Source organism: Sinocyclocheilus grahami, unplaced genomic scaffold (genome assembly GCF_001515645.1).
Source record: "Sinocyclocheilus grahami isolate Dianchi unplaced genomic scaffold, SAMN03320097.WGS_v1.1 scaffold1555.1, whole genome shotgun sequence".
Taxonomy (NCBI): Eukaryota; Metazoa; Chordata; class Actinopteri; order Cypriniformes; family Cyprinidae; genus Sinocyclocheilus; species Sinocyclocheilus grahami.
The window spans coordinates 21,367-31,916 of NW_015506734.1; the positions used below are offsets into that span (position 1 = coordinate 21,367).

General features: G+C 42.4%; 1 protein-coding gene across 1 annotated transcript in view; it reads right to left on the reverse strand.

The window, feature by feature from the left end:
- The window catches only part of LOC107571151 (fucolectin-1-like), a 14,951-nt gene extending 6,248 nt beyond the window's left edge, over positions 1-8,703 (reverse strand). The window contains exons 1-3 of the mRNA XM_016257442.1: positions 8,661-8,703; positions 1,430-1,465; positions 114-372 (exon numbers count right to left, since the gene is read on the reverse strand). Coding sequence (XP_016112928.1) covers positions 114-372; positions 1,430-1,465; positions 8,661-8,703 — 338 coding nt within the window. The remainder of the gene's footprint in view (positions 1-113; positions 373-1,429; positions 1,466-8,660) is intronic.
- Positions 8,704-10,550: the final 1,847 nt, after the last annotated feature.

The window sequence follows — 10,550 nt, forward strand, 5'->3', positions numbered from 1 at the left end:
AAATTTTATATATATATATATATATATATATATATATATATATATATATATTATAAAGTTACTGACCAAATGACCAGAATCTGCAACTATATAAGAATGTCAAAGAGACTCACACTGGGTTGCTGAAAACATCTAAAGAATTGTTTCCAATCCGAATCTCTGCCCCGTTAATCCTGGTGCTACAGCAGTCGAGTCTGTTAGTGATGGTCACGCTGTTCACGCTGTACGTCTTCAGCAGGTCCAGCTTCCACCACGGGTCACTCTGTGCATCTGTATGAGTACAGGTGGAGCTCAACCCATCCAGAGCGTTTTGGGCATACCAGTTGTAAGCTAATGTCGACTGAACAGGTGTGCCCCATGTTGCTATGTTCACTGGAATATTTTTAATGGAAAAAGATTACTTTCAATTACAATTTGATTGGAATTTGTATAAAGAACAAATATAAAGAAAATTATAAATTTCTGTGAAGCTGCTTTGAAATAAGTACTGTAAAAAGCATTCAAAAGTTGGGGTCACTAAAAATGTATTCATTTATTCAGGAAGGATGCATTAAATTGATCCAAAATGATAGTAATTACATCCATAATGTAACAAAAATGTATATTTCATATAAAGGCTGTTCTTTTGAACGATGCTGAAAATCCAGGTTTGAATCACAAGTATACCTTACATTTTACGATATATTACCATTGAAAATAGTGATTTTAAATAACAATTTAGTGATCTTTTAATCAAATATACTGTATGCAGCATTGATGAACAAAAGATAAAAGATTTTTACTAAGGTTTTGAAAGGTGATGTATATGAGACAAATGCTTGGAGAGAAGCGGGAAATATTTACTGTGGATTTTTTCCACCCAGTTTATTTATGTTTGGTCCCTCTTCTCAATCTCTCACTCTAAGTTGCGCTCTTTTTGTGTTTTGTACTTTCATTGACTGTTTCTCATTGCTGCTTTCTTGCAGATTTCAAAAGTTTGTTAGAAAAATTCACAGTCAATAATCTTGAGTCACTGAGATGTTGTTAGGAGGGTTGATCTTCAATATTGCATGAACACTTTCGAATGGTTATCAGTCAACATCTGCAGGACTCAATCTGCATGATTTTTGCCTATGCCTCAATTTTACATCATGCTGCACAGTAGCAAACCTTTTTGAGATTTCTCTGTCAACTTGGATGGAAAGATTCGAACAGCAGCCAGTTTTAGTTGAAATAAAATAAGCATTTCAGGAATAGTATTGTAATTTTTCAAACTTCCATCAATCATACTTAGTAAAATAAATAATAAACTGCAATTTGTCCTGCTGGGCTATTTAAGTTTATTCACCATGTTTCTGTAATATTTACATTGCAGAGCCTGGAAAATGTTTAAAAGCAGCACAAACTCACTGACAAAAGATGTAATAGTGTTTAATTGACAAAGTCTCACCTTCTCTTCCTGCCTTCGTTTGAACTGAGAAAAACCCTTGAAATGAAATGAGAAACAGAATGATGCTCAGTATGTAGAAATTTAAATGGATTTTTCGTATGACTAGAAACTTACATTCCCTTTCAGTCAGTCACGTTCGATGTTATGTCGACTGACGTTGGGGGTCTCACTCAGGAGCCCCAATCACCTCTGAGCTTTAGAAGAAAAGGGCAATGAGAATTGGCGAGTGGAATTTGCATGCCAAGCCACTCCCCCGTACATACGGATATATAAGATGGCGGCGTGCATCCACTCATTCAGATTTTTGCTTTTGAGCCGATCGCATCGTGAGCACTGCTTTCTAAAAGAAGAAAAGGAATCTTCACTATCTACAAGCTGCAGGAGTTCTCGGCTGCGGAGAATCTTCCTTCTCTTGCATTTCAGCGGAGAGATCCCCCCGTTGCGTACAGATAAGTGCCGCTGTCCTTCCCTGGACAAATCAGCCTAAACAAGCAATTTCCTACAGCAAGCACAGTTGTCGGGATGTCTTTCCGACCATGTACTTCTTGGTGTGGTAGTTTCCTTACCTCTGACGATGGTCACAATCACTGTCTCACCTGTCTGGGCCGTAAGCATGCTGAGACGGCGTTCATGGATGTCTCATGCCCATATTGTGAGCGCATGTCCATGGCTACGCTAAGATCTCATTCATAATGAGGCTTCCCTTGGGCTCTACCCAGCCCAGTCTGTCGGGTCGTAAAGACTCTGCGGCTGCATTGGTTAGGGACAAGAGTGTCCTGAGGATCATGGTCAGGAATGCGCCATCAGGCCAGCCCCCACAAAATTCTGGCCCCTCCCAGTGTAGCCCTGTTGAGCTCCCGGCAGATGGCGCCGGTTCATCCTGCGGTGGACCCAGTGTCTCTTTCGGAGCTCCGGAAGAGGATAAGATGTCTATCAGTGCATCAGAAAAGGTTATCACCTTCGGAAGCCAAATATTCTGCTGAACAGCCCACCCGCCGCTGCGGCTGCTCAGTCGGAGTCCGAGGATGAGTTCACGGCCATGCTCCTCCGGGGCCGGCCAAAAACATCGGACTGGAGGTGAATTCTCAACCTTCTCCCAAGCGCTGGAGGCTCGACGATTGGTATCCTGGCTCCGGACGTGACTCCCAGCCACGTTCTTCCCCAGTGCCTTTCTTCCCGGAGGTTCATGAAGAGCTCACCAAAACGTGGATAGCCCCGTACACCGCTCTATCACGTTTGAGCTCTTCCCTCCTCACTACCCTCGATGGTGTGGTGGCCAGGGGGTACGTTGATGTTCTCCATGTGGAGCGTGCGGTTGCGGTGCACTTGTGCCCACAAAATACTGCCACCTGGAGGAACCGTGTGTACCTCCCGTCCAAAGCCTGTAAGCTGCCGTCAGCACTGGCTGCCAATACTTACATCGCTGCAGGCCAGTCTGCCTCCACCCTGCACGCTATGGCCATCCTGCAGGTTCACTAGGCCAAGGCACTGAAAAAGCTGCATCAGGGTAGTCCTGAATCGGGGTTGATGCAGGAACTGTGTATGGCGACCAACTTTGCTCTCCGAGCGATGAAGGTCACGGCGCGGTCCCTCAGTCAGGTCATGTCCACTATGGTGGTCCAGGAGCGCCATCTCTGGCTGAACCTGGCACAGATGTGTGATGCTGACAAAGTTTGCTTTCTCTACACCCCCCTCTCCCAGGCCGGCCTCTTCGGCAACACTGTCGAGGACTTTGCCCAGCATTTCTCGGCAGTCCAGAAGCAGACAGAGGCCATCAAGCACATCTTGCCCCAGCGTGATTCTTCGAACCCCAGGCTGCCAGGAGCCAGGTCTCAACACCTGCTTCGCCCCAGGAAAAACCAAAGGAGTTAATCCCCCATCAGGGGCATCGAGCTGGCTGCAGAAAGGGGGTGCAGCCTGCTTCTTGGGGTGCCACTAAGTCTTCTCAGATTACTGCGAAACGTCCCCGAGACGGGCGACCCAGGGATGACAGGAACTGTTCTTTTGGGGACACTGTCACTGCTGACCGCCCCCACCCCCGGGGGAGAACCGGGGGCTTTTTCCACCACTGTCACTGCTGACCTCTGGGTCAGCAGTACCCACCTTCTAAGTAAAAGAGCAATTTCCCTCATCTCTGGGTCTATCACGCCAGGTTCTGATTGTGAGCGACGCTCTGCTTCCTCACGCTCAGACTCGGGGCATGAATTCACCTCTCAACACCTTGGAGTTGCAGGACGTGCTGCTTCCTCGCACTCCACTGACTTCTCCGCGGGACTGGGAGGATCAGGTTAGCTCGTCTCTACTTCTTTCGGTTCCCGGGTTGAGCCACCTTCTTTCCACAGCTGCCCCACCGCGGGTACGTTGATAACCACTCTGTTGATTCTGCTTGTACAGAGGCTAGGTGCATGGTTAGTGCTGCCCAGTCCATCTTGCTGGCTTATCTGAACGGTCCGGCTTGGCTACGCGATTCAGTTCGCCAGGCCCCCTCCCAGGTTCAGGGGCATTCTTTTAACATCTGTCCCAACTCCGGTCCTGTTGGCAAAGGACGCAATAAAACCTGTCTCTACAGCAGAGATGAATTTGGGATTTTACAGTCCTTATTTCATCATACCCAAGAAGAGCGGTGGGTTACGGCCAATCCTGGATCTGCGAGTCTTGAACCGGTCCCTACACAGCCTTCAGTTCAAGATGTTGACGCAGAAGCGCATTCTTTCTTGCGTTCGACACCAGAATTGTTTTACAGCTATCGACCTGAAGGACGCATACTTTCATGTCTCAATTCTACATCAACACAGACTGTTTCTTCGGTTTGCCTTTGTGCTTATCAGTACAAAGCCCTCCACTTTGGGCTGTCCCTGTCTCCCCACATTTTTTACTAAACTAGCAGAGGATGCCCTGTCCCCACTTTGGGAGACGGGCATCCGGATCCTCATCTCGATGACTGGCTTATATTAGCTCATTCGCGAGATCTGTTATGTGAGCACAGGGATCTGGTGACCCAATCTATGGAACCTGCATGTCTGGCTTCTGGACAGGACACGGTAGACCTCTCTGGCCTTTCTCAGGCTGTGATAGATACTATCACTCAAGCTAGAGCCCCCTCTATGAGGCAGGCCTATGCTTTGAAGTGGGGTCGAGAGGACCGAGAGGACCCTCAGAGATGCTCGGTTGGTGTGGTGCTTTCCTTCCTGCAGGAAAAGCTGGAGCGGAGGCTGTCCCCCTCCACTTTGAAGGTGTATGTTGCTGCCATTGTGGCTCACCACGATGCAGTGCATGGTTCGTCTCTGGGGAAGTATCACCTAATCGTCAGGCTCCTGAGAGGTGCGAGGAGACTAAATCCTCCTAGGTCACACTTCATCCCCTCTTGGGATCTCTCCGTGGTTCTCTTGGGAATATGGAGGGACCCCTTTGAGCCGCTTGATTCAGTTGAGCTAAAACATCTGTCTCTCAAGACTTTGCTCCTGATTGCGCTCACTTCCATCAAGAGGGTGGGGGACCTGCAGGCATTCTCGGTCAACAAATCGTACCTTAAGTTTGGGAGACCCCGGCCTGGTTATGTGCCCAAGGTTCCCACCACTCCCTTTCGAGACCAGGTGGTGAGCCTGCAAGCGCTGCTCTCGGAGGAGGCAGACCCGGCCCTTGCTTTGCTGTGTCCTGTCCGCGACTTGCACATTTATGTGGAACACACCCAGAGCTTCAGGTGCTCCAAGCAGCTCTTTGTCTTCTTTGGAGGCCAGCAGAAGGACAGCTTTTTTCCAGTTGTTCCCTGCAGGTGAACTCTGGGTCCTCCGCTGCCTCCCAGTTGCAGACTTGGCATAGAAGTCTGTCACTGTGTCCGGTGGAGAGTTGCCTTCTTCTCTCCAGACCTGGCATTGATGTTTTCTGCCATGGTTGGATTCCACCGTGTCCCCTTGATTCCTTAATTTCCAAGTTCTTCACATGATTCTGTCATTGTGCTCCACCCCCCCTAACGGTTGCCGATAAAATCTCTGGCACCCCTGGTGGGCCCGCTTATCTGGCTTACAGGGCATTGGGAAGGTTACGATTTGAGATACATTTGTTCTGGCACGCTTGCCTGTCAGCATCTGCATCCTCAATTTACGTGACACAGTTCGGGTTGTGGCGTCTTCCACAGGGACCCCTAACGTCAGTTGACGTAACGTAGAACGTGACTGACTGAAAGGGAATGTCTCGGTTACATATGTAACCCTTGTTCCCTGAAGGAGGGAACAGAGACGTTACGTTCCTCATGCCACAACCTTGAACTTCGCTGAATGCCGGGTTACATCTCGGCTCTGAAGCACAAACCTGAATGAGTGGATGCACGCCGCCATCTTACATACCCATATGTACGGTGGAGTGGCTTGGTATGCAAAGTCCACTCGCCAATTCTCATTGGTCTTTTATTCTAAAGCTCCTGAGTGAGACCCCCAACGTCAGTCGACATAACGTCTCTGTTCCCTCCTTCAGGGAACGAGGGTTACATACGGAACCGAGATGTTTTGTTAGATTTACACTTAGTTGGGTAAAATTCTACTGAGCACCTAAAGAGACATGGTGGTGGGAGAAAAATGGGGTTGGAGTTAAAAAAATGTTTATTAAAAATGAAAATGTTTGTGTTCTCTCGCAAAACCAGTTGAGTTCGGACAAACACTTACAGCTTACAATGGTTCTGTGCTTAAAGCACAGTGTACATTCTAAAATGCTGAATGTAGGCTACTAAACCAGTGACATTGGAGGACCAAATTCAGTAGCTTACACACCTTAGTAATTACTATTAATAATAATAACACTATTAATATCAATAACCTTATTAATAATTTTACTATTAATAATATACTATTTAGAGACAAGCAGAGTAGCCCAGAATATGAACGCAACATTCTAAAACGCATGTTAAGCTTTTTCTCCCCTACAGAAAACTGTTATAAAGAAAATGCACAACGTAGAAGAAGATAGCGATATAAAAAGGCAAAATTTGGTATACAGTTTATTAAAAGATATATGTACTAGCAAGCAGTTGAACCCAGAGTATGATAACATTAAGCGTTTTTCTCCCATAACACCATTATAAAGAAAATACTTAAAGGGATAGTTCACCCAAAAATGAACTACTCAACATTACTCAGCCTCATGTCGTTTCAAACCCGTAATGACCTTCAGTCATCTTCAGAACACAAATTAAGTTACTGTTGATGCATTTTGAGAGTTCTCTGACCCTCCTAAAGACAGCAATGTAATTACCACGATCAAAGTCCAGAAACGTAGCAAGGAGATTGGTAAAATAATTCATGGCCCTGCTAATTTAGTATTAATGCGGACCTAGAACGGCCATCTTCTTGTTTGACAGGTGTCAGCGTTAAAGCGCAATACTGCCACCTGGGAGGTCAACCAGGTACTAGCGCTGGAGCATTTACATGTCGTGTTATCATAAGAGTCCTATTCATTTTAAATATTGTGGTTATCACCAATACCGGTATATTGTCATACCCTAAATTAACGCGATGTCGACATTTCATGCTTTGAATATCACGATTATCGTCAATACCGGTATATTGCGACACCCCTAGTGTGTAGGCTACTGAATTTGGTCCTCCAATGTCGCTATTTTAGTAGCGTACATTATACCACATTAAGAATTTTAGAATGTAAACCGTGACTTAAATACTGACTGTATTTCTTTATACTTGAGTCCAGGTTCAAAATAAAACTATGAACTGCTACACTGTGAACGTACGGAGCTGTATGAACCACTGCAAGCTGTAAAGTAAACTGGAAGTGTTTGTCCGAACTCAAAGCTTGTTTTGCGAGAGAACACAAAAGATTATTATTTTTTTTCCCTCACACCCAGTATTTTTTCCACCATCATATCCCTTTAGGGGCTCCATAAACCGTCTTACACAATTTAGCTTCTCAAGTAAAAGCATATTGATTATGGGTGTTTAGATCAGTGTTTCCCAACCAAGTATGCCATGGAAAATTATCGAAACTTTTTAATCTGTATTATATTTCCTTATTATTATTATTATTATTATTTTAAAACAATGCTATTGATCATCTTCGTGTCTATTTGTGGGTTTTACAAATATTTAACCAATGAAAAGTATTCAGAAGAGCTTGTGACTAAACCTCGTAACGCCATTGGATCCTCAAACTGTCAGCGAAACCTCATAACTCCAGTCCCGCCTCCATTCAGAATGAAGTGCTGCGCACAGTCTGGAGACAGATATTTGCTCATTCGCAATGCAAGGGTAAATAAAGAACTGATGTTTGAATAAGTACAGCTTTTCTTTACTCAAAAAACACTATGCATATAAAAACTAACATTATTCTGTGTTTGAAGAGCAGAGAAGACTCTTAGCATTTGCCGTCTAGGTTAATTTTATATATCTTGTGCATAGCGCTTCATCTTTTATGATGAGATTTTGGCCAAATTTATTCAACAACAAAAAACTAAGAACCCATATAGTTACAATAAAATGTATAACCTGTAAGTTGATGAAAACGTGATACACTTGCTGCCTCAGATGTGGCCATTCTAATGACGGACAGATATACACAATTTAATGTAAAGTTCTTATTGAGTTCTTACAGAGATTTGTTGTTGACCTCTGAATGGGAAATTAAAGACAGGTCTGCAGTTGCATTTACAGGATGTGGTAAGTGTCAAGAGAGCAGGTGGGTATTTTAAGACAAAGGTGTCTATTCTCCTATATGTAACCATTTACATTTATAGTTCCTACTTTCCCTGGAAATCAAACCCATGACCTTGCAGTTGCTAGCACCATGCTCTACTATTTGAGCTACATGAAGGTACAGTAATGTATAGCCCTGGTGGAGGCTGTCTGATGCCAAACACTAATGATATGTACATTTGTTTTATCATCACCAATGACATAAAGCTTTCTATGACCTTGTGTTCCTACATGACTTAAGCTCAAGTTTCACATTAAATATGAGTATTACTTTTAATATAATATCCGGGTTTTATATGCCATTTGAAGCAATGCATGTTTGTGCAATTTTGCTATATTACAGTGCTTAGTGGTGTGTCGTGGGATTTTTTCACTTATCAAAACTGTGCCACGGCTAAAAACAGGTTGGGAAACACTGGTTTATATCACATTAATCAAGAACAACACATTCAGTTTTGTCTCTGAAAGATAAAGCTAGAAACACATCGTATAGATCATATGATCAAGATATTAAACAGATTGTATGTTTGACTTACCCAGTAAAAGTGACAGACTCTTGTAGAAAACCATCATCTTCATTTCAAACATGTCTCTATTCTTTCTGCTTTCCTTTGAGGAGGTTTGAATGAACATTGCTCCTGGGAGAGACGTGTTTAACTTTATATCAGAATCACATGATCCTGTTTCTCCTCCCTCTTTTCTTCCTGACTAGAGCTAGAAAAAACAGACCAGGATTTTATTATTATTATTATTATTTTAACAAAAAGCATTTTATCAAGGTATAAATTTCATGTTGACATACATGACATACATAAATGCTAGGTGTAAACAGCAATAGCAGAATCCACCAAACTGGAACGGTGTGCCAAATGGCTTTTGCCACTTCTCCTGAGAGAGAGCGAGAGAGAGAGAGAGAGAGAAAGAGAGAGAGAGAGAGAAAGAGAGAGAGAGATGACAATCTTCCTGAACTGCATTAAGGTTTGTATTCACTTTGGTATTCAAATTCAGTGCATCACATTTTTACTTAAATCATTCCATGTTGTTTTAACCTGTATGACCATGTACGACTTTCTTTCAGTGAAACACCAAGGGTGAATTTTTGAAGTGAATGAATGACTGAAGTTGTCAAGTTCCAAAATCTCACACACACACACACACACACACACATCATAACGGTACCACAGAAATAGTTCATATGATCGTTTTCCCAGTCTTTATCTGTTATACTGCATGTTGTTTCCATCTTGTGTGTTGCACCTGACATGTTTAAAGTAGTTTTTATTTCCAATCTTACAGACTTCTCAAGATCAACAGACATTTGCATTTTGTTGTTTTAACAACCACCTGAAAGCACACAAACACCGTCCAACATGAGAAGATATGTTTCTAGATGACACAAGGCTATCATAAAAAATAAAAAAAACTCTTTAAAATACGAATATTAGCATTATTGTTGCATCTACATCTTCTGCTCTGTTTGCTTCATAAACAGAACTTGTTTTACTTATTCTCATTTCCTGAAGTTTTATTTTATCAATATTGTATGTTATGGATTCATGTTCATGTGTATATATAGTTTTGACAACACTGACCACCTCGTATATCATGCATGTTTGATCTTGTTTTTTTTAATTGTCAAATTTTAAATGTTGGTAATTTTAACAGATCCTGCTACTGAATTAAGCTACTGATTAATTGCACATATTAAAATTCACTTAAATTACTTTAACTGGATGATTGTTTTGTGTTTGTTTAGAAATCTCAAAAAAAATAAAACATTTAAATGTAAATGTTCGCAAATTGCTTACTCAGAAAAACACAAAACATGTGAGGAAGTGCACTAGGTTTGCGTTTATACCGGCATGAAAACTAACAGGCCGTCATTATGTGTTTTCATTTTCCACCTACAAAAATCTACTAATCAGTAATCACCTACAACAAAGACACATATCGTATTTGCTTATTTCTACAAATGTCTGCTTATAGTATTTTTCTTGTCCACAATGAACTTGGTTGTGCAGTTGATTTGACTAGGCTTACAATTATTTTGCCTATGTAAATTATGTTGCTGTCATTTTTTTTTCTTGGAAAAAGGCTAAGTAAATTACTGTTGCTGGTGATGAATACAATTTGACATGTTGATGGAACAAAACCATTGAAGTGAATGTTGCCATTCAGTCCAAAACCTTTAGTTGATACACTAAAGCAGTAGTTTCATTAGCCCAAATTAGCTTGCTCAGTAACTGGAGTGATCTCTTACACTGCTGTCTCGAGAGAGGCCAGTAATGCCCTGCAGTAAACAAGAAGTCAAATTAAACTGAAAAAAACCCCATAAATGCTGGGTATACAAGATAACTAAGAGTAATTTTCATCTTTTAAAAGCTAGTTTCACTTAAGCAGTCAAAATAGTTATTATTTCCATTTTT